A 25,274-nucleotide genomic window follows, 5' to 3' on the forward strand; every position below is an offset into this window, starting at 1 on the left:
ATTTTTAGTCTTCATGCAAAAGAATAAGTTCTGACTGTCTGCTATTCACTGATGATCTAAAAATGTTTCGTGCAATCAAAAGTAATGCTGACTGTCAAACTCTTCAAGATGACAACAACTCAATTGCTAAATGATCAGTAGATAATGGGATGAAAATTAACAAATAAAGAACTAATGTCTAGGAAAACTTCTACACTAAACTTAAACTATTATCTAAATTATCTTAATATATAAAATTGAATGTGGGTATGTATGTATGTATGTATGTATGTATGTATGTATGTATGTATGTATGTATGTATGTATGTATGTATGTATGTATGTATGTATTTATGTATTTTTTATTTTTTTTATTTTATTGGGTTATTTTACGACGCTGTATCAACATCTAAGTTATTTAGCGTCTGAATGATATGAAGGTGATAATGCCGGTGAAATGAGTCCGGGGTCCAGCACCGAAAGTTACCCAGCATTTGCTCGTATTAGGTTGAGGGAAAACCCCGGAAAAAACCTCAACCAGGTAACTTGTCCCGACCGGGATTCGAACCCGGGCCACCTGGTTTCGCAGCCAGACACGCTGACCGTTACTCCACAGGTGTGGACTTGTATGTATGTATGTATGTATGTACTGCCAGTGCCTCACATCCTGAGCTGTTTCTTTGCGGGGCGAAATGCAGAGGGGGTGAGTGGGCGGTCCTGGGTACCACATCTGCCTACTACCCTACGTTCAACACATCGGCCTTTTCACGATTCCTTTCGTCAGCTATGCAGCAATATCAGCCATGGACAAGCGAATGTATAGGCTGTCCCCTCACAAAACAAATTATGTCCTTCTCATCAATTCCTGCAACTAAACACTAATACCAGTGGTAGACTACAGTCTCTACTTGAGATTATCGACCTAATCGCGATTACAGTTGTCACGTGTACACATCCGTAAACTCTTTCCTCTATGGCAGTGTTTCTCAAACGTTTTTCCACCACGAAACTCCTTTTAATCTAAAGTGTAATTGCGGAATCCTTGTAATATTTTATCAGTTTTTATTTTATTTTATTAGAGACCTTTTATTCGACATATTACAAGAAAAAAATATTCCAAATTTGCTATTGCAAAATATAATAGAAATCTACACAGACAGCAAAATAAGTGTCAAAATAAATAACTGTATATCCGAAAGAAAATTAGTTAATAATGGAGTTCGACAAGGTTGTCCACTATCACCAACTTTATTTAATATTTATATAAATGAAATTATTTTAAAATGGAACCAAATCTACACATCAGGAATCAAAATAACCAGTGCTCTAACATTAAATACCTTACTCTATGCCGATGATCAAGTCATAATTTCCAATTCAGAGGATAATTTACAAAGAGGATTGTATACATTAAATAAAATATTAAAAGATTTTGGGATGGAAATTTCAGCACAAAAATCAAAAGTAATGGCATTTATAGGACAAGCCCCAGTCAGAAGTAAGATAATACACAATAACCAATGCCTCGAACAAGTGCAAAATTTCAATTATCTGGGTTGTGAAATATCTTATCAAAATGAAAAAGATGTGAACAAGAAAATTACCAAATTTACACAAATTCTAGGAATAATAAACAATGCATTAAAAGCTAAATTAGTACAAAAATCTACAAGAATAAAAATATATAATACACTAGCATTACCCACCCTTTTATACGGAAGCGAGATTTGTTCATTAAAGAAAAAAGACGTGAACAGAATCAAAACAACGGAAATGAATTTTTTGAGGAGGACAGCAAGATATACTCTTTTAGACAGAAAAAGGAATGAAGAAATTTTAGAACAATTAGAAGTAGAGTCAGTAGAAGAAAAAATCAGCAGATACAAATTCAATTGGCTAGATCATGTAAGAAGAATGGAAAATTCAAGAATCCCAAAAATTATGATGCAGTATAAACCTAGAGGACATCGTCGACCAGGAAGACCTTTAAGAAGACTGCTAGATGGGGCCGAAACAGGTCTACAGAGGCCTAATTCGTGAAGGATGATGATGATGATGATGATGATGGGTTATTTTACGACGCTTTATCAACATCTAGGTTTTTTAGCGTCTGAATGAAATGAAGGTGATAATGCCGGTGAAATGAGTCCGGGGTCCAGCACCGAAAGTTACCCAGCATTTGCTCGTATTGGGTTGAGGGAAAACCCCGGAAAAAACCTCAACCAGGTAACTTGCCCCGACCGGGAATCGAACCCGGGCCACCTGGTTTCGTGGCCAGACGTGCTAACCGTTACTCCACAGGTGTGGACAATATTTTATTAGTATTTAATAGTTAACAGACAAGTGAGAGCTAGTATCTCATTAATTCTGTTCAGACGAATGTATTTGTTTTTTAAGCCTGCAATCTGGTTTTATGGCGGAAAGTTGTAGTCTCATTTATGCTATACTTCTGCATTTTGTCTTTTCGGTATTTTGTTTTTGTGAACACATACGCAGAGAATGCAGTGATGAAAGTGATAAGTATTATGGGTATTTTCCGTTTTAGACGTTTATTAGGCCTAAACATATTATTACGCATATTATTGTAATATTATTATTACTCATATTCTTGGATTATTATTATTATTATTATTACTATTATTATTATTATTATTATTATTATTATTATTATTATTATTATTATCATCAGTTGTTTCATGTTATTATTGATTCATATTTTCGTAACATTTATATATTTTTGTAGTATCCACTAAGTATAAAATAGCCACCGGTGCAGCCCAGTCGGCTAAGGCGCTTGCCTATCGATCCAGAGTTGCGCTTGGGCGCAGGTTCGATTGCCTCTTGGGCTAATTACCTGGTTCAATTTTTCCCGAGGTTTTCTCCAACAGTAAGGCGAATATAATGTAATCTTTGGCGAATCCCCGACCTCATCTCGCCAAATACCATTTCGCTACCATCAATCCCATCGATGCAAAAATAACATAGTAGTTGATACAATGTCGTTAAATAACCAAGTAAAAAAGTATAAAATAAAATTTAAAATCATATAGGGCTCACGGAAGCCCGGAATATACTTTGAGAAATGCTGCTCTATGGTAATTCAGGAATAATTGTCCAGACTGAACAAAGAGTGGCCTAGTGTGTACTTACATCACAATCGCCATCAGAGATAATAGCGATAGTGGTAACCACGATTAGAGTATCCAGTATTATAAACAGTAAAGACCCCTGCAATGGCATAGGATAATGTTTTCAGCACATGTAATATGCTGCCGTGCCACACGCTGCAACTGCTGTTCCGGTCCGAGCAGACCTAAGAGGCGTGGTTATAAGCACTAGGGAGCTCTCGGTTCAGGACGTGAGACACGGGCAGTATGTATGTATGTATGTATGTATGTATGTATGTATGTATGTATGTATGTATGTATGTCTGTATGTATGTATGTATGTATGTATGTATGTGTGTGTGTGTGTATGTATGTATGTTCTCTATACAAATCTACACGCTTTGACGGATATGTGCCAAAGTTTGCACATTTAACCTTCATAACCAGGAGAAGAACATAGGCTACATTAAAATTGTGCAAATGGAAGTTAAACTAATTAAAAATATAAAAAATAAAAATAAATAGATCAAAATTCATCTAATATATAAAAGTGAATGCGGGTATGTATGTAGGTATGTATGTATGTATGATCCCTATACAAATCTACACGCTTTGACCAATATGTACCAAAGTTTGCACATTTAATCTTCATAACCCGGAGAAGAACATAGGCTACATTAAAATTGAACAGATGGACGTTAAATTATTGAAAACAATAAAAATTAGAACGAAATGGCATGTATTATAATAAGTTACAATGGCCTCCTATTCTATAGTCAACTGTCTTTTATTGACGTCATCCAATCATGTCTTCTTCAGTTGTAAAAGCGGCCATATTGTTATTGAATTAATATTAAATAAAATAACATTAAATTAACATTACGTAAATGAGGAACGATTTCTTGATTGAATGTGTCATGGGCAATAATATACAATACAAAATAACATAAAACACATATTTATTTAGTTTTTATAAATTCAAAATCAAACATAATAGACAGCAAATGTGAAACATTAAATTTATAATACTTAAATTCAAGCACTGACGTATTTAGGTCTCTGTAGTGTTGAGGTAAGATGAATGACTGTAATGTATGGGGGCCCAAGTCCGAACCTGAGCCAAACTTTTTTTTTATTATTTTCATAATTTATTTACATTATTTTAAATACGTTATTTTATTTTAACCCACCATTAAGGGAGTTTTACTACATAAATAATATATCCGTAGTATTTTATTTATGCTGTCTCAAACAAAGTTACCATACAATTATATTGAAATCTAATATATAAAAGTGAATGTGGGTATGTTCTCTATACAAATCTACACGTTTTGACCGATTTGTGTTAAAGTTTGCACATTTAACCTTCATAACCAGGAGAAGAACATAGGCTACATTAAAATCGGACAAATAGACGTTAAATTAATTAAAAAGATAAAAACATATACGGTCAAATATTAATGTATAATATTAAATGCAATCTTCTACAGTCAATTGTTCTTTATTATTGTCTGTTGTATTCAACATTGACTTTCATGAGGCCATGGAAAAAGCAAAACGATATAAAATAACATTGTAGACACATCATGAAGGCCAAAATCTAGACAATTCATGCATTAAGTATCTTTATGTAGTCCAGAACCGTATTATGTGTTTCTCGAGATAGTTGTAGATAGTGAGCAGACTGTGTTTTATCAAACTGAATTCTTGAATTCTTAGAAATCGCAAGGATTGTCAACATATAATTGAATACTTAATATTAAATCACCAATAGTACTATTGCGAAATATTGACCCATAAAAAGTATGCAATGGAACAGGAATTGGTGTGAAAAAACTCATGCCAAACGTAACAGAAGTGATAGTATTAACTGGCAAAACGAAAAGCAAAGATGATTTTATCGCACATATTCCTATGGTAGTCAGTAACATGCCATTCGATTTTAAGCAACTGTCATTTCAGTGCGACTACCATTTGTAATGACCGTAGTAAAATAAAGCTCAAAGATAGTCACTTAAAATTGCAGGCATTCACTTAAAACTCCGTGATTTTCACAATGTAAATAAATTGCGTAACTTGCTTTCGAGTGAGCACATCTAAACATATATACACATTTATACAAAAGAGGGAAAAACGAATTGTATGCATATCAATGACACTTTTGTCATGTTCCTAATGTAGTATGTGAATATACGTAAGCCCACTGAAAATAACACTATATTAATTCTAAAATACGTATCTTTCAAAATATTATTGTCCATGTCCAATAATGTGTCATTGCGAAATTCTATCTGTGTAATCATGTTGCCAGTGTAGAATGTTAAGCGTTGTGGAAAGAACAGTCACATCATTTCTATAACATATGTCTTTCAGAATATTATCATTTATGTTGACTTCTTGTAAAATTATACTCTATCTGCAGTCTGTATACAAAATAAAAAGTAATATATTTGTTAGATGTAATATCTCGAGTCATATTTAAAAAGCCCGGGTATGATATAAGCGGACGTACAGCTGTCAAGGGGTAAAAAAATCTTCCAATATAAACTGAATTATATATGTATATATTGATTCTTTGGAACGACCGATAGACAGATAAATTTCGACTCACGATGACACTCCAACGGATTCAGACTGGGAACAAGGGAATTCCCTAATTACCGTCAGCTCTCTGAAGTTCAAGTGAAAGCACACGTAGACATAGAATTACGTGAAATGTGTGTCAGCACAGCTTCAGATCAATGTATAGATCTTATAATTATTTTATCTCTGCCTCAGTACAACGTCACATTTGTGGCGGGGAGGAAAGGAGACGGCAGAAAAATTATTTAATACACTGACAGCCACGCGGTAACTGTCCGGCAGAGATAAAATGTAAGATCCGTAGAACATTGAGTCAACACTAAGGGGGCGTATAGAGATCGAAGGGTGTGTTTTTGTTAACTCATTTGAAGGTTGTGTGACTGTAGTCTGTATATATTTTCGTTGGGTTTTACATTGTTTATACTTTAGTTTGATTTTTGGATTATTTTATTTGTATTTCTGGCGGTGTGGAAGGGAAGGCCTAATGGTCTTATCTACACCAGAATACATAAATAAACAAAACAAATAAATATATAAATTAAAAAAAATTAAATGTGAAGCACATGATGAAATGTTTTCTTCTCGGTGCCTGATCTAAAACTGTTTTAAATTGAGTTAGCCCTGCCAGGCATTTGGCTAAGGAGTTCATTAATTCAAGTAAGTGTCGTTAAGTAAAGATTCATCTTAATGGACGACGAAAGCTTAGTAAAGACAATTTGTTATGGTTGTCTATAGTTGAGTTTTCGAGATTTCCGAAAATTTAATAACCATTTCAATTAAAAATAGAAGCAGAAAGGAAAACCCGCGCAACGCCGGGTACTTTCAGCTAGTGTATAATATTAAAATGCAAAATCTTCTACAGTCAATTGTTTTTTATTATTGTCTGTTGTATTCAACATCGACTTTCACGAGGCCTTGGAAATTTTAACACGAAATTAAATTACATTGTTGTTACACATCATGAAGGCTAAAACTAGATAATTCATGCAATAAGTATCTTTACACAGTCCAGGACCGTATTATGAATTCCTCGATGCAGTTTTGTAGATAGTGAGCAGACTGTTTTATACAACTGAATTATAGAATTCTTTGAAACTACAAGGATTGCTACCACAATATTAAATAACTAATAGTACTATTGCGAAAAATTAACCCACCAAAATTATGCACGAATAAGAATTGGTGTGAAAAACTCATATGAAACGTAAAAGAATTGGCAATATTAACTGCAAAAAGAAAAGGAGATGTTTTTATTCCACGTATTGCTAGGATACTCATTCAATTTTAAGCAACTGCAATTTCAATGCCACTAGCATTTGTAATGGCCACATTAAAATGAAGCTCAAGGACAGTCGCTCAAAGTTGCAGACATTAACTTAAAAACTGCGTGTTTTTCACATCCTCAACTATATTTTATACAAAGAAGTGAAAAAAAAAAAAAATTACACATATCGATAAGCAATTCAATGATACTTTTGTCATGTTGCTAATGTAGTAGCTATGTGAATGTACATAAACCCACTGAAAATAACATTGTATTAATTCTCAAAATATTGTTGTTCGCGTCCGAAAATGTGTTGCTGCAAAATTATATCTGTATAATCACGTTGAAAATTTAGTATGTTAAGCGTTGTGGAAATAAAAATTTCTTAATTTCTAAAATACCAATAGGCCCATACATTTCTCAGAATATTAGTCTTTATGTTAAAAAATGACTTTTTGCGAGTTTATATTGTATCTGTATTCTGTGTATAAAATTAGAATTAATATAATATGTTCTGAATTCATGAGATATAGTTTCAAGTTATATTAAAAAAAACTGGGTATGATATAAGTGCACCCACAGCGGTCAAGAGGTAAACAATCATCCAATATAAATTAAATTATATCGTATAAATATATTGATTCGATGCTGAAACTGATCAGAAAGAGGAGAAGGAATTATATTTTCGTTGGGTTTTACTTCGTTTATAGTTTGATTTCTCTATTATTTTATTTGTGTTTCTGGAGGTGTGGAAGAGAAGGACTAATGGCCTTAACTACACCAGAATGAATGAATGAGTGAATGAATGAATGAATGAATGAATGAATGAATGAATGAATGAATGAATAAATGAATAAATAAATAAATTATATATATATATATATATATATAAAATTTATTTATCTCACGTGGCCGTCACAAAATATATATATATATGTATATATATATATATATATTTTGTGATGGCCACGTGAGATTCGACCGACGGAGGAGAGGCATCTGCTTCCTGGGACATGTACTATGGCGGAGAGAAGAGAGGGGAAAGGGCGACGCGGCGAGGGGAGGTTGCGCGCGCATCTTCTGCTTGCCTAGAGAGGCCGAGAAGTCCGTCGAAGTGGAAAAATCGCGAACTCGAACTTTCTCGGTTATGTCGCTGTGGTTATAAATTACGGACGCGAATGAACGACAGATTCATTCATGATTAGTTCAGTCAGTAAGCCAGTCTTGTGTAGCAGTGAAGCCAGCTTCAAGACCAGAGCGCGACTTGAGTTGTGTCCGTAACTGTGGAGCCTGAAGCCCGGAATTCGAGTGCAGTGGACCGCAGTTGGGGGACCTGAGTTCGAAGTTCAGCGGATCGTCTCTGAAGGTCTGGGGTTCGAGATTCTGTGAACGCGAGTGACTGAGCTAGAAGAACTAGCCAAGACAAACGAGCTGTGAACTGAGAACTGACAGTTCTGTGTTGTAAATAGTGCTTTGTGAATATTAGTTAAGATTAACAGTTCATTGTTGTTCGTAATAGTCCAAGTAAATTGTCATTGTCGTCAGTGGAGTGCACTAACGAATACTGTGTTACCGTGTGGAGAGCAAATCCCATTGTTGACGGGAGTGAAATTAAATTGTAGAGAGTGATAATTATTGTTGCTTTGAATAAAAGTTACATTGTTGAGTTGGAATAAATTTACACTGGTGTCAGAAGTGGGATATTATCGTCATAATGGAGAACCTACAGCAAATCCTGCAAGCCATCGCGGAAATGAAAGCTGAAATGAAGAGCGACATAAGTGACGTAAAAGCGGAGTTAAAGAACGATATAAGTGAAGTGAAAACGGAGATGAAAAGTGATATAAGTGAAGTGAAAACGGAAATGATAAGTGACATATGCGAAGTGAAAGAGGACGTCACTACGCAAATTGAAAGCGTTTCGGCCCACGTAGATGGAATTGTCGCCATCGTGAAAGACGAACTTAAGGCCGATTTGGATAAACTAAACCTGAATTTTACAACTATAAACGAGACAGTAGCCGAGTTGAGACAGGATGTAGACCATTTTGACGGCAAAATTCGCGCTCTCGAATGTCGTCAAGAGGAAACGAGTGTGCTGATGGACCAACATGCTGTAGAAAACAAGCACATCCTCGCGTTGGTGGATCGCCAGGCTAGAGAACAGAAACAGATAATTGCCAAGGAGGTTCAACGGGCCGTGGAAAGATCGACGACAGAATTGAGGACTTCATGTAGTGGCCCTGCAGAACCATCGCCTTCAGCCAGACATTACAACGTCAAGACGCCGAGTTCGACGGTACGACGTCTTGGTCGATATTCCGTCGCCAGTTCGAGGCCACTGCAGCACATAATGGGTAGACCCCAGCGGAGAAGACTACTCAGCTGCTGACCGCGCTTTAAGAACAGGCGTCGGAGATTCTTCATAGTGTTCCAGAAGATGGGACAGCCGTTGAGATAATGGCGGCCTTGGAGTGACGTTATGGTGACCATCAACTTGCAGCAGCATTCAGGACCCAACTGAAGACGAGGGTCCAACAGTCAGGCGAGTCCCTGCAAGAATTTGCAATGGCGGTGGAACAACTGGCCCATAAGGCCCTCAGGGGCCTACCTACTGACTTCATCGCTGGAGAGGCGGCCTACACCTTCGGCAGCGGAGTTCGAGACCCGGAAATAAGACAACAGTTACTCTTGGCAGAGCATCGCACCATCAACGCAGCTCTGGCGGCGGCCCTCAGGATGGAGGCAGCCAAGTTGACGGCGAACGTCTCGGCATCGCACCGGATTAGGAGCGTCGCGGCGGTCGACGTCGAGGAACGTCAACCGAAATCACCCGAGCGACGAAGACGAGGAGTGCCTACCTGCTGGTCCTGTGGCGAACCTGGGCACTTGAGGAGGGACTGTGACCGATCTGGTCACAAACAGGAAAACTAGAAGGAGCTGATATGATGAGGGGCACGTCGGCGCCGTCATCACCATCCCCTCGGCTGATCTTGAAGATGGTTAACAGAAGATGCGACGATGGGCTGATTGCTGACGGATGGATAAGCGGCCGCCCGTGCAGAGTATTGGTAGATACCAGGGCGTCGCTCACCATCGCCAGACCGGAAGTCGTGCGTGGCCTACCTGGGAGGACGCCGTTGCGCCGTTATGAGCTACGTACTGCCTCAGGCGAGAGCCTGCCCATCCAGAAAGAGGATTTCCTGGATTTGACCTTGGGAAAGAGGAGACTGGAGATGTGGGTGTTCGTCGCCAACATCACTGAAGACGTCATCCAGGGACTCGACGCCATGCGGATCTTCGATGCAACGGTGGACGTCCGGCGCCGTATCCTCCGTTTTGGTCAGGATGAAGTGTTCCTGAGGGACGTCGAAGACCAACCCATGGCCAACAGACTCACCTTGGAGAATCATGTGACAATCCCGGCAGGCTGCGAGATGGTGGTGACGGCAAGACTGGACGGACAGCCTAAGAGAAACCTGCTCCTCGATTCGCAGACAACTCTGATAGATGGTGTTTATGTGGCCAGATCCCTACTCCCGAAGCAGAAGGTGGTACTGGTGAGGGTCCTGAATGTCACCAATCGGGATAAGGAGGTGCCTAGTGGAACTGTACTAGGTAGCGTCGAGCCGGTTTGTCTGTGACGTCTCTAGCAGATAACGAGGAGTGTCACTGACCACGTCCAGATCTAGACCCATCACTGAAAGAGCTGGCTCAAGAATTGGCGGAGAATTTAAGCAAAGGAGAAAGAAGACAAGTCCACGATCTACTGACAGAATTTCAAGACGTGTTCAGTCTCTCCGAAAACGACTATGGGAGAACAGAGGAAGTTCAGCAACGCATTGACACCGGAAATGCTCGCCCAATCAGACAACCTCCTCGACGCGTCCCTCTAGCTAAACAGAGGGAGATTGACAGCCAAATGGAGGGCATGAAAGCAAGAGGGGTCATTGAGGAATCCGACAGCCCTTGGTCATCACCTGTGGTGCTAGTGAAGAAGAAGAATGGGGACCTGCGTTTCTGTGTGGACTACAGAAGACTGAATGACGTCACCAGGAAATACTGCTTTCCCCTTCCACGAATTGACGACACCTTGGACACCCTGGCCGGAGCAGAGTGGTTCTCGACGTTGGATCTCAAGTCAGGATACTGGCAGGTGGTGCTACATCCTGAGGACAAGGAGAAAACGGCATTCTCTACAGGCCAGGGACTATGGCAGTTCACCGTTATGCCATTCGGCCTCTGCAACGCCCCGGCTACATTCCAGAAACTAATGGAGTCCGTAATGAGAGGCCTGACATACGACACATGTTTGCTGTACCTTGATGACGTCATCGTGGTCGGCAAGACTTTCGGCGAACAACTGTCGAACCTGAAGAAAGTGTTCGAGAGACTGCGACAAGCCAGGCTGAAGTTGAACCTGAAGAAATGTCATCTGTTCCAGAAGAAGGTCAGCTACCTGGGGCACGTAGTAGGGACCAACGGAGTGGCCACGGACCCGGAGAAGCTACGAGCCGTCAGGGGATGGCCGAGACCAAGGGACAAGCAGGAGTTGCGCCGCTTTCTCGGCCTCTGCACTTATTACAGAAGGTTCGTAGCTGGATACGCCAACATCGCTAAGCCTCTAACCCAGCTGACCGAGGAGAAACGACAATTCCAATGGACGGACGAGGCAGAGTCATCCTTCCAGTCACTGAAAGAGGCGCTCTGCACTGCTCCTGTACTGGGATATCCCATCCCTGGAAGGAAGTTCACACTCGACACGGACGCTAGCAACGTAGGCATCGGCGGAGTACTCTCTCAGGAACAGGACGGGCAAGAGAGGGTGATTGCCTACTTCAGCCGAACATTATCCAAGGCTGAGAGAAACTACTGCGTGACACGTAGAGAACTTCTTGCCATTGTGGAAGCCCTGAAGCATTTCCACAAATATTTGTATGGCCAGGAATTCCATCTGAGGACAGACCATTCTGCACTCACCTGGCTATTGGGCTTCAAGAATCTGGAGGGGCAGACTGCCCGTTGGGTTCAACATCTGCAGGAGTACAACTTCACCTCTGCACACCGACAAGGGAAGAAACATTCCAACGCTGATGCCCTATCACGACGCCCGTGCCCGGATGGCTGCAAACACTGCCTGAAAGTAGAAGAACGAGACGGCGCCCACGCAATCCGAGCAATTGCCGCCCAGCCGAGCCCAGGATGGGATAACGCCGCCATAAGGAGGGAGCAGCTGGAGGACCCAAACATTGGACAGCTACTTCGTGATGTGGAGTCCGGCTAGAGACCAGTATGGGCCGATATCGCCAACCGTAGCACCATTTACAAAAGCTACTGGGCCCAGTGGGAATCCTTCACTGACAAGGACGGTATCCTGAAGAGGATTTGGGAGTCAGCCGATGGAAGGACCCGCATAGAACAACTTGTCCTGCCCAGGAGAAAGGTGAAGGAAGTGCTGGAGGAGACTCATGCTGGAGTGACTGGAGGCCACCTGGGAGCCAACAAGACACTGGACAAGTTAAGGCAGAGGTTCTACTGGTTGCATCAGAGAACCGACACGGAACAATGGTGCCGAAGATGCGATACCTTTGCAGCCAGTCGCGGACCTAGGACACGCAGCAGGGGAGCCATGCAGCAGTACAACGTGGGAGCTCCTTTTGAGAGGATCGCCATTGACGTTGCTGGACCGTTCCCGGTCACAGATCGCGGGAACCGCTACCTGCTAGTCGCCATGGATTACTTCACAAAATGGCCAAAAGTGTACGCGATTCCCAACCAAGAGGCTTCGACGGTGGCCGACACGCTGCTTGACAACTTCATCTGCCGATTCAGGGTGCCCCGGGAATTGCATAGCGATCAGGGGCGCAACTTCGAATCCAACCTGATGGGAGAATTGCTCGAGCGTCTGGGGGTGCATAAAACCAGGACCACTCCCCTCCACCCACAGTCCGACGGCATGGTGGAACGCTACATCAAAACCATGGAAGAGCACCTGCGGAAGGTGGTGTCCAACCATCAACGAGACTGGGATGCCAGAGTCCCACTGTTCCTCTTGGCCTACAGAGCTTCGGTCCACAATACAACAGGGATGACACCGGCAAACATGGTCTTCGGGAGAGAGCTGCGCCTGCCCTGTGATCTGCTGTTTGGCACGCCACCAGTGCCGACCAGCCAGCGACTATGTGGCGGAACTGACCGAGAAGTTGAATGGAGTCCACCAACTGGCTAGAGAGCAGCTCAAGATGGCCAGCGACAGGATGAAAGTGCGCTATGACAGACAAGCCAACTCTGCAGGATTCCAGGAGGGCGACCTGGTGTGGCTGTATCGACCTACCAGGGCCAAAGGAAAATCACTGAAGCTGCAGCGTGCCTGGGATGGACCATACTGTGTGGTGACTCGGATCAACGACGTGGTGTACCGCATCCAGCGACAACCCCGAGGGAAGATGATGGTGGTGCATCTGGACCGATTAGCAGCCTACCAAGGGACTGCCCGAGACGAGCAGTCCTAAGGAGGGAGCAATGTGACGGCCACGTGAGATTCGATCTAACGACCGACGGAGGAGAGGCATCTGCTTCCTGGGACATGTACTATGGCGGAGAGAAGAGAGGGGAAAGGGCGACGCGGCGAGGGGAGGTTGCGCGCGCATCTTCTGCTTGCCTAGAGAGGCCGAGAAGTCCGTCGAAGTGGAAAAATCGCGAACTCGAACTTTCTCGGTTACGTCGCTGTGGTTATAAATTACGGACGCGAATGAACGACAGATTCATTCATGATTAGTTCAGTCAGTAAGCCAGTCTTGTGTAGCAGTGAAGCCAGCTTCGAGACCAGAGAGCGACTTGAGTTGTGTCCGTAACTGTGGAGCCTGAAGCCCGGAGTTCGAGTGCAGTGGACCGCAGTTGGGGGACCTGAGTTCGAAGTTCAGCGGATCGTCTCTGAAGGTCTGGGGTTCGAGATTCTGTGAACACGAGTGACTGAGCTAGAAGAACTAGCCAAGACAAACGAGCTGTGAACTGAGAACTGACAGTTCTGTGTTGTAAATAGTGCTTTGTGAATATTAGTTAAGATTAACAGTTCATTGTTGTTCGTAATAGTCCAAGTAAATTGTCATTGTTGTCAGTGGAGTGCACTAACGAATACTGTGTTACTGTGTGGAGAGCAAATCCCATTGTTGACGGGAGTGAAATTAAATTGTAGAGAGTGATAATTATTGTTGCTTTGAATAAAAGTTACATTGTTGAGTTGGAATAAATTTACTATATATATATTTAAAACAGCAGTTTAACGTCAGGCACATGATGAAATGATTTTTTTTTTTTTTGGTGCCTGATTTACAACTGTTTTAAGTTGAGTTAACCCTGGCAGGCATTTGGCTAAGGAGTTCATTAATTCATGTAAATGACGTTAAGTAAAGATTCATCTTAATGGGCGAGGAAAGCTTAGTAAAGTACAATTTGTTTTGGTTGTGTATAGTTAGGTTTCCGAGATTTCCGAAAATTTAATAAACAGTTTAATTAAAAATAGAAGCAGAAAGGAAAACCCGGGCAACACCGGGTGCTTTTATCTATTATATTAATAAACAAATACCAGTAAGATTACATAAGCGACCTTGGCGTATTAATTGACAGTAAATTCTATTTTCACAATCACATTGATTACATATACAATCAGAAATTATATAGTCACTAACTTAGTCTTTTTCTCACCTGATTCCCTTTCAATATTATACTACAGAGTGGTGAGATGGAAACTTGAATATTATACGTCTGTAGTTTAGAATTATATTACAACTTAACTGATTCGTTTAAGGCAGTGTTTCTCAAAGTGTATTCCCTGGAACCCCGAGGTTCCGTAAGCAACTCTTAGGGGTTCCGCCAATTCCTGGTGTGAAATTATTTACTTTTTAATATCTAAAATATAGTGTTATAAAAACATGAAAAAGAGTAAGAACAGTTATTGTTTATTCGGCCATTCTATTGGCAATTATCAGAACAAAAATGGGTACCGTTTACGGCAATTCGATCACTATTGCACATTGTTGAAATAATAATAGGTGCACTTGAAGTAACTTAAGTGTCTGCAGCCAACACATTTTCCAACAATAATGCACAGTTGTAAATTGTGTATGGAATTAATTGCAAATTCTGTGAAGGATATTTCGCAGAATTGTTTTGACGTTCCTTCAAAAAAGCACAGGAAACTTCTGGAGAGGTAAGACCATTATTTTGAAATTCAAGGTGAGTTATGTGTTAATTTTGTGTCTCAAAGTTTATTTAATAATATCAGAAAAAAGGTAAAATGTTTTAAAGAAAAATTGTGAGAGTTTTGTCATCCCTTCTTCAAAATTGTGTAAATAGAGGACAAGACCGATCATTGCGAACTACGTCATCCTATTTTTAATACAGAGTGATACCGATCCTAACTCTACTTTTTTTAATACAGAATGACACCGAATCATGGATCGGTGACTTAAAAAAGGATCATTAAAACAATCAACATCCAAGTGTGCCACTACAACTTCAACTATCCCTAAACAAGTATGTGGATCTGATGAAGGCGAAATGGAAACACCAAGTTTACAAAATAGCAGCTCATCATCTGAAAATGTGAAGAAGCCAACATTCAAAATACAACATGAACATGTAATTATAAAACGTAAACATAATGAGAGTTACTTAGCCTTGCATTTCATGGATACTGAAAATTGCCCTCAGTGTGTAATATGTGGCAGAATTTTACCTAATAGTTCGATGGTATCTTCAAAATTACGTCTCCATTTTGAAACAAACCATGCTCAGTTTCATGACAAGAATATTGACTTCTTTGATAGAAAACGTCGTGAGTTACTAAATTCACAAAAGTTCTTAGATCAGACATCTTATAGTACAAATGAAAAAGCAACAGAGGCACCTTTCATTGTAAGCTATAGAGTGGTTCAGGCAAGTGAGTCCCACACAGTAGCCGAAAAATTAATAAAACTCTGCGCGATTGACATGGTTAAGTGCATGATCAATAAGAAGGAGGCTAAGCAATTATCTTCCTTGCCACTTTCAAATGACACAGTGGTTCGTCGCATTCAAGACCTGGCAGTTTACGTCATGGAAGAATTAATTAAACCGTCAGCTCAGAATATGTCAATTTGCACTACAGGTAGACAAGTCAACTGATGTAGCAGACCTGGCAGTTGTACTAGTGTTTGTCCATTACCATTATGTAGATGCCATTGAAAATTCTGCGAAGGATATTTCGCAGAGTTGTTTTGACGCTATTATGTAAACCGCTGTCAGCTAATGCAACAGGATCTGAAATTTTCAGACTTGTTAGTGAGTACTTGGAAAAAATCATATACCCTGGGATAATTGTGTTCATATCTGCATGGATGTGCAAAGGCAATGGTTGGGAAAACAACTGGTGCAGTATCGTGCATAAAGTCAGTTGCTGAAAAATTGCAAAAGCAGTCATTTTATTTTGGACCGTCAAGCTTTGGCCACATCAAAAATGCCACTGTCACTCAAAAATGTTCTTAATGAAGCAGTAAAAATCGTTAATTTTATCAAGTCCAGACCACTAAATTCAAGACTCTTCAAAATCATTTGTGAGGATATGGGAAGCCTTCATAAATCTGTGCTTCTCCATACAGAATTGAGATGGCTTTCTTGCGGAAAAACTTTAAGTAGACTCTTCGAACTAAGAACTGAGGTGATGGCTTACTTCATTGATCGCCATTTCGAGTAGGACGATCATTTGAGTGACAAACAATGGCTCTTGAGACTTGCCTATGTATCTGACATTTTTGTTAAAATTAACGAAGTAAATGTGTCATTGCAAGGGGAAAATTCTAATATATTCACTGCAGCAGATAAAATCAGGGGTTTCAAGAAAAAATTGCAGTTCTGAATGAGAAGTCTAGCTGGCCGTGGATTTGAGAGCTTCCCTGATTTGAAAGATTTCCTTGAGGAGAACGAAGAATCTCTCCTAGAACTTGATGAAATCAATGAAAAATTTGTAAAGCATTTGGAGGATATGCGCCACACTGTAGAACAATATTTTCCAGAACAGGAAAGTCAAAACAATTCTCAAAACTTTTGGGTTAGAAATCCATTTGACATCAAAGAAAAACCTCCTTCCCTCGCTTCTGAAGAATACAAAGCATTACTAGAATTGACGTCTGATTCACCCCTGCAATCTCAGTTTAAGAATCTCCCTGTGATGGATTTCTGGCACAGCCTGAGAAGAGAGAACCAGTGTTATCAAATGTTATGTTTTATTTAACGACGCTCACAAATGTAGAGGTTATATCAGCGTCGCCGGATGTGCCGGAATTTTGTCCCGCAGGAGTTCTTTTACATGCCAGTAAATCTACTGACACGAGCCTGTCGCATTTAAGCACACTTAAATGCCATTGACCTGGCCCGGGATCAAACCTGCAACCTTGGACATAGAAGGCCAGCGCTATACTAACTCGCCAACCAGGTCGACAGTGTTATCAAAGAAAGCTATTACAATCACCAACATTATTTATTGAATAATTTTTAAATATGTATACTATGTGACATCAATAAAAATGTGTAATGTTAGTGGTAAAAATATATTTGGTAATTATATATATATATAAAATATAGGCCTATACACGCACACACACCACTAATATTGTGCTGGGTTCCACAATTTTACTTTCGGTTTAAAGCGGTTCCGTGGAAAGAAAAATTTGAGAAACACTGGTTTAAGGGGATGCGCTACTGAATTTTCTAATTTCTACATTTTAAGAGATAATGTATTGAAATTTTAACAGCATATTACGATCATGATTATGAATTAATCAAGAAAATTTCAATGATCTAAGTCAAGAAATAACTCTTTTAAAAATAAAATTTGAAAATAACACGTTTATTTTGGAAATAGTTTTTTGGAATCTAAAACAAGAGTTTCCTATGTTTTTTATAGTGCATATTATAGCTGAAACACAGGTTGTGGTAATGGAGCATTGGAATTTAGCATATGAAGAGTAAAATAAAAAAAAACATGACATTTCTTCAAAAACGGTCATTTTTCAGTAGAGCATCCCCTTAAATTAGATGAGCTAAAATGTGATTATTTTAACTGTCGAAGCTTACATGCTAGACGTCAAGAACTAGATTATCTATTTATTCTTATATAAGATCATCAAAGGAAATATTACCTGTGACTCTTTCTAGAGCAATCTCAGCTTTCGCATTCTGACTAAAGATATGAGAGCTCACAAACTTTTCTACATTAGAAACTCAAAATCTCTTTCTCCAGCCTCCAGATGCATTAGAAATGCCAACATGTATAGCTGTGATTTTGGTCCATTCAATGCATAGACTTAGTATTTTTTAGGGGATTATTTTACGACAGTTTATCAACATCTCAGGTTATTTAGCATTTGAATGATATGAATGTGATAATGTCAGTGAAATGAGTCCGGGGTCCAGCACCGAAAGTTACTCAGCATTTGCTCATATTGGGTTGAGGGAAAACTCGGAGAAAAAACCTCAACCAGGTAAAATGTCCCGACCGAGATTTGAACTTGGGCCATCTGGTTTTACAGTCAGACGTGCTAACCATTACTCCATAGGTGTGGACTAGACTTAGTTGTCTGTAATGTAGTCTTAATCCTTATTTTGTATTGTAAACCAGTCTTCAATTACCGGTACTCATAATTAATTTTCATTATATTTACAATTAATTAGTGTCACCATCACTGTAATCACTGTTATTCATATTGTAATCATTGTTTTTCAATTTATATTGTTGTTTATTATGTTAAAACTGTAATCACTGCTTTTTTTATTTCATTTGTAATTACTCTTTTTTCAGTTTATGCTGTTCTTCACTGTGCAACCACTGTTGACCAGTAAATAAATAAATAGAACTTAAATAAAAGTTACTATTATGTTTTTTTTTTTTTTTTCTAATGACCAGGTGCTTGACTTTTCGCCATTCACCCATATGAAGCCAGTTGTGTAGACCAATTTACCGACAGAGTAGTTGCACATAGGAGGCTAGTCTCTGCTACACCTATGATGAGATGAAATGATTATGGAGATTTGTTGGGATGCCACGGGGAACCGGGCTTCTGAGATAATACCTGTGTTACCTGGACCATGGGCTTGCCCAACACAAGTTATAAATTGATGATACACTGCGGACTGAACCCAGGTCCACAGCATTATACATAAGTCCAGTGTTCTAGCCACTAGACCACCATGGCGGCTTTCATTATCATCATTATCATTATTATTATTAATAGCATCATTATTATCATTATTATTATGATTGATTGATAACTGGCAACAACATAATTTATGGTGTTAGTACTGTATGTGTTGTATTATGATTCAACCTTATTTCTACACCAATTTACAGAAATAAGTTATGTATATTTACCATCAAGTTCTACTGCATCATGTATTATATTGTTGATGATATCTTCTGCCACTGACAGATAGTATCTCATAATCTTCGGTTTTGCTTTGCGTGCTAGCAAAAACAAAAGTAACCCATGAATTTTTGTCATTCTGTTGACCCATGGTTTAGCCTGCAAAAATAAATAATAAATAAATAATTATATTACACGCGTGTGCGTGCACATGCACATACACACACACATGATCAGCCTGCGAAGAGACCAAGAAATCACTTGATAGCAAACTTTCGAGATATGTAAAAGAAAATATTGACATTGAAGATTCTGTAGACAGATTTTATGAAGCAGTGGAATCCTTTAAAATCACTCACCATAATAAAGCCATAAAAGACAAAAACATTCCATGGTGGAATGAGAACCTTACCATACTGAGAAAGAGAATACACGCTATTCGAAGATGGTACCAAAGAACTAGAAACGATGAATCTCTAAGAGAAAGTAGCAGGAGCCACTACTTCATAGAAAAACAAAAATACCAGAGAAGCATTAAAGAAGAAAAATTTAGATCATGGAAACAACACTGCAACTTAACATCAGTCACAAACCCATGGACCGAAGTTTATAAAATTGCATCTGGAAAACTAAGAACTAGAACTGTTACAACTCTTCAGAAACTTGACAGGACACATACATCAGATCTGCGAGAAACATTAGGGTACATGACAAACTATTTTATACCTCTGGACAAAGAAAATAATGAAAGTATATACCATACACTGATCAGAGCTAAAACTAAAGAACCTATCAACACATCTGACGATGAAGAATTCACGTAGGAAGAAATTAGATAAGCAATTGAAAGTTTCGATCACAAGAAGACTCCAGGGTTCGACGGGATCACCACCGGGATCTTACATTGGGTGTTCCAGAAATTACCGAAATTAATAACATCACTGTACAATGGCTGCCTTAAGAGAGGGTGCTTTCTAAAGAGATGGAAGAAAGCAAAAATAGTACCTATAATAAAACCAGGGAAGGAAAGTAGCGCACTTGTATCAAAATTCCGACCAAACAGTTTATTAAATACTGGAGGTAAGGTACTGGAAAAAAAACTTGGAAACCGTATAATGCACCACATATATATAAGAAACCTCTTAAACAGCAATCAATTTGGATTCATTCCGCAAAAAATCACAACAGACGCAGCCATGGCATTGAAAGATTTTGTTAAGGAATCTTTGGAAACAGGGAAAATAGTAGCCCTTGTCAGCCTTGATGTCATGGGAGCATTCGACGCAGCATGGTGGCCAGCATTATTATATGACTTAAAAGAATTCAATTGCCCCAGAAACATCTACAACCTAGCTAAGAACTACTTCTGTCAGAGAACTGCCATCATGTCTACAAATATCGTAGTAGTAGAAAGAGTCATTAATACAGGCTGCCCACAAGGCTTTTCCTGCAGACCACTATTTTGGAAACTCCAGTATAATTCATTACTAAATCTAAACTTTGCAAACAGAACGAAAGCAGTGGCCTTCGCAGATTACCTCATCTCGGCAATCAAAGAAGAAGAAGAATTAAGTAGAAAATTTCGCGAATATGGAACTGAAGAAAATTTCGTCTTGGGCAACACAGAACAAAATCAACTTTAATGAACAAAAATCTCTGTAATACTGGTGTCCAGAAGGAAGAGAAGAGACCAAACTAACATCAATGTCTATGTTAACGATAAACTACTACACCAAGTTAACCAAATGAAATAGTTGGGAATGATCATGGACAATAAATTTAGATTCAATACACATGTAAGCTACATAGCCGAAAAATGCACCGAACTGATTCATTCCTTGTCAAGGTCGACAAAGTTAAGCTGGCTACTCAAACACAAAGCTCTGAAAACAATTTATAAGGGGGCCATACTACCTCTATTAATGTACGGGGCACCTGTTTGGAGAGAAGCAATATCAAGAGAATGCAATAGACTAAAATACAACAGAGTACAAATACTCATGAATATAATGATCGGCAAAGCTTATCATACAGCCTCTAACAAAGTACTATGTGTTCTAAATGGCATAACTCCTATCATAATAAAGACACAAGAAGCAACCAAATTGTATGACATCCAGACAGGAAGAGAAAATTGGGTATATCAAGTGGAGAGAAAAACAGCACCGCAGCACTGGATCCATCCAGCAGAAGTGATTAAGATCTCTGAGCCCGATGATAAACAGCCTATAGTACAGATCTTCATAGACGGAGTAAAAGCGACAATGGAGTAGAGCCTAGAGGCAGGGGTCGCTATTTTTACAGAAGACCAACTTGTTCATTGGACAACGTATAAACTTCATTCGGAGCAGCTTGTGATAATTAAAGCACTAGAACCATCTTCTACAATAGTATTGCAGGCACCAATCAAAAGACAGCACAAATTCATACCGACGGCCAGATAACCTTAGACTCGATAAAGAATACTAGGAATCATAATAGCTTCGTCGAAGAAATTAGGAAGAAAGTGATATGTCTCCAAAATCTTCAATGGAAAATAGGATTCGCATGTGTTAAAGCACATGTGGGAACATATGACATTGAGCTGGCAGACACATTGGCAAAACAAGGGACACGAAAAATAAATTGCCAAAAAGTGCCGTATTCAAGGAATTGGAAGAGAAGAGTACCAACATATGGCAGAATGAATTGAACACGACAGTGAAAGATGGAAAAACAAAAGCATTCTTCCAAAGCATAATAGACAGACTAAAAACAAAATATAAATATCACTCCTAATATCGCAGAAATTATAACAGGTCATGGGAAAACAAGAGCCTATCTAAAGTGTTTTAAAATAATTGAAAATTTTATTTGTTTGTGATATAGGTGAGCAAACGGTTGAACATTTATTATTCGAGTCCTATCCTAGAGAACAAAAGACGAAATCTGAAAATATGAGTTTCGTATTCGAAAGGATGGCCAGTGAACAAAATTGTATTATACTAGGGTCGGAAGAAATCGGCGGGTTTGACGAACCTCTACTTCTCTACCCTTACTCCTACACCCCTCAAAACCTGCTTGGTGTATGGTCCTGTCCCAAATAATTTTCTCCTCCATTCATAAGTTCTTCACTACAGGAAAACTTAGAAAATAAATGAAATAATAACGTGATTTGTAGTAATTACAAATAGGGTGTATGTTCTTTACTCAATATTATCATTATATTATTTCGCAAGTTAAGCCATTTCACATATGTAATAAAGTGTAATGCAAACGTAATATAAATATAATATTTAGCATTACACACAAATATTTTGTATTTATGTATTTTCAGAATATTGTATTGAAACATTACACACTAAGTAATGTTTATACAGTATACTTACCAACTTTATGAATCACGATAACATAAAAAATTAAAGTACAAAAAATTAATGTATGTTTAATATTTGTGGAACATGTATATTATTATAACATATACGAGTTTGGTAATGAAAACATACTTACGAATGGCTTGGCTTAATAAAATAAATAACACAACAAGTATACACAAAAAATCGTTTTATAAATTGGGAACTCAGCACTGTTCTGATTCTATGCGGTGAATTTCATTCAGTCTTGTTTATGCGTCTATATTATTGAAGTCCATCAACAATTCAATACAAGTATTGAAATAACCTAAATTCAATGAAAAAAAGTTGATAAAATAGTCGCCAGTCACAGTTATATCTACAGAAGTTAATTATTATTGACAAGTTATTAAATAAAATTTCATTTTATGATCCTAATAATATTTTATTCCCAAATGTAAAGTATTTTACCTAATTATAACTAACACTGGAGCTCCTAAAAATGTAGAGTCAAGAATATGTAGTAGACTACAATATAATACTCCAATTGACGTATTATATAATTAGCTACCAATTAAGAAATTTACATTATTCTGTGAACAATTTCTAAAAAAAAAAAAAAAAAAAAATACATTAACTTAATAATGGTTTCCAATAATTTAAATAATAAAGTAATTTTCCATTATTGATGTCTTATATAAACAACTTAATATAGTATAAAACAAATCGTTACAATATATAAAAAAATACATTACTAATTTAAATGTAAAATTCCGTATTTTATCTATCTGTGTATTCTTTAAATAAATATATGTAAAATTACCAAATGTAATTTACAAAATTTGTAATTTTAGCTGCTACACACATTTTATAAATTATTTATATCAGCACAAGTGTACAGTTAAGGAAAGGCGATGTATGATGGAAATCGTTTTTATCAGTAACAGGTTTCTTGTATTCTACCGTCTTCTTTGGGGACGAAAAAGATTGCTCTATAGGATCATTGTTTTTCTGCCTTCTGCACATATTCTCTGGACCGAATGTAAAGAAGCATCACAGGCCTTAACAGTGACTGTCTGCGTTGATGTTAGGACACTTTTAATATGCTCACAGTTCTTAAGTTCTTTCAAGAAACAGTGGAGTTGATAAATAACACCATTAGTATGACTTCTGATATCAAGGCCTGACATGACAGTGATTACAGTATTTGGATGATTAGTAGCTACTGTATTTAAAAATACTGTTTATTATGAGATATATTGTATTTACGAACAAACTGTAGCACAGTAGTATCACAGACGAGCATTTGTCAATAACTAACATTCGAACGGAGCGACAGAAAGGTCTCATTGTTCAGGTCATAAACCGCTAGAGAAAGTGTGGAGTGAGTTGTTTCCATACCAAACCAAAAACCCACCTATTGATTCTGCCTTTATTATAGTTCAAAATTATTGAAACCTTTTATCCATTTTAGCAATTCAACAGACTTTGAAAAACTCTAAAAACAGATACTTCAAATCTCACAAAGAAAATTAAATACCTAAGTCATCAGAAACAATATACGAGGCGTGTTCTTCAAGTAAGTTCCGTTTTCAATTATAGCCGTCGCATCACTGCAATCGTTATTTTGCGCATGCATGTTTTCTTCTTCAGTCCTAAGGCAAGCTGTGCATGCAGTTTCAGAGCTTCAGTCCATGTGTGTGGTTAGTTGTGATCAGTTGAAATGTTAAAAGTGATTGGCCACCCCACCGACTATGAGATGCGGTCTGTGGAATGTGATGGAATGGTCAGCAGATGGGTTAGGAAGTTCAACGAGGACCATGTCTCTGTGCATGACGAGCAGCATACTGGTCGGCCATTTTTGATCAATGACGATTTGGTGCGTGCTGTCGATGAAAAAATTCATGAGGACAGGAGGTTCACAATTTCTTTACTTTCCTTGAATTTTCCACAAATGTCGCGAAATGTTTTCTACAAAATTGTGACAGATGATTACAATATCGAAAATTGTGCTCACGATGGGTACCCAAGATGCTCACCGAGGAACACAAAACCAAACGAGCTTCCAGTGCATTAAGCTTTCTCACACGTTACAGTGAGCAAGACGATGAATTTCTTGACCATATTGTGACAGGTGACGAGACTTGGGTGTCTCACATGACACCTCAATCGAAGCAGCAGTCCATGGAATGGAAGCACACTGCATCGCCAAGGAAAAAGAAATTCAAACAAACCATGTCAACATGCAAGATAATGTGCACTGTTTTTTGGGACAGAAAAGGAGTCCTACTCATCGAATTCTTGCCTCGGGGTGAAACCATTAATAGAGAAAGTTATTGTCAGACCTTGAAGAAGCTCTGTCGCGCAATTCAGAACAAGAGACGTGGGATGCTGACGGACAGAGTTGTGTTGCTTCATGACAACGCTCGGCCACACACAGCTCGTGACACCCAAAATCTCATCTCGAAATTTGGCTGGGAACAATTGACCATCCCTCCTACAGCCCGGATTTGGCTCTGAGTGACTTTCATCTCTTCCTGCACCTCAAGAAGTTCCTTGGTGGTCAACATTTTGATGGCGACGATGAAGTGAAAACAGTAGTGCGGAAGTG

General features: G+C 38.8%; 1 protein-coding gene across 1 annotated transcript in view; it reads right to left on the minus strand.

Annotated features, from left to right (window-relative positions):
• The window catches only part of LOC138715346 (titin homolog), a 91,341-nt gene that overhangs the window by 19,187 nt on the left and 46,880 nt on the right, over window positions 1–25,274 (minus strand). The window contains exon 4 of the mRNA XM_069848164.1: window positions 19,340–19,490. Within this exon, the coding sequence (XP_069704265.1) occupies window positions 19,340–19,490 (151 nt within the window). The remainder of the gene's footprint in view (window positions 1–19,339; window positions 19,491–25,274) is intronic.

This window comes from Periplaneta americana, chromosome 15, assembly GCF_040183065.1.
Source record: "Periplaneta americana isolate PAMFEO1 chromosome 15, P.americana_PAMFEO1_priV1, whole genome shotgun sequence".
NCBI classification, from domain to species: Eukaryota; Metazoa; Arthropoda; class Insecta; order Blattodea; family Blattidae; genus Periplaneta; species Periplaneta americana.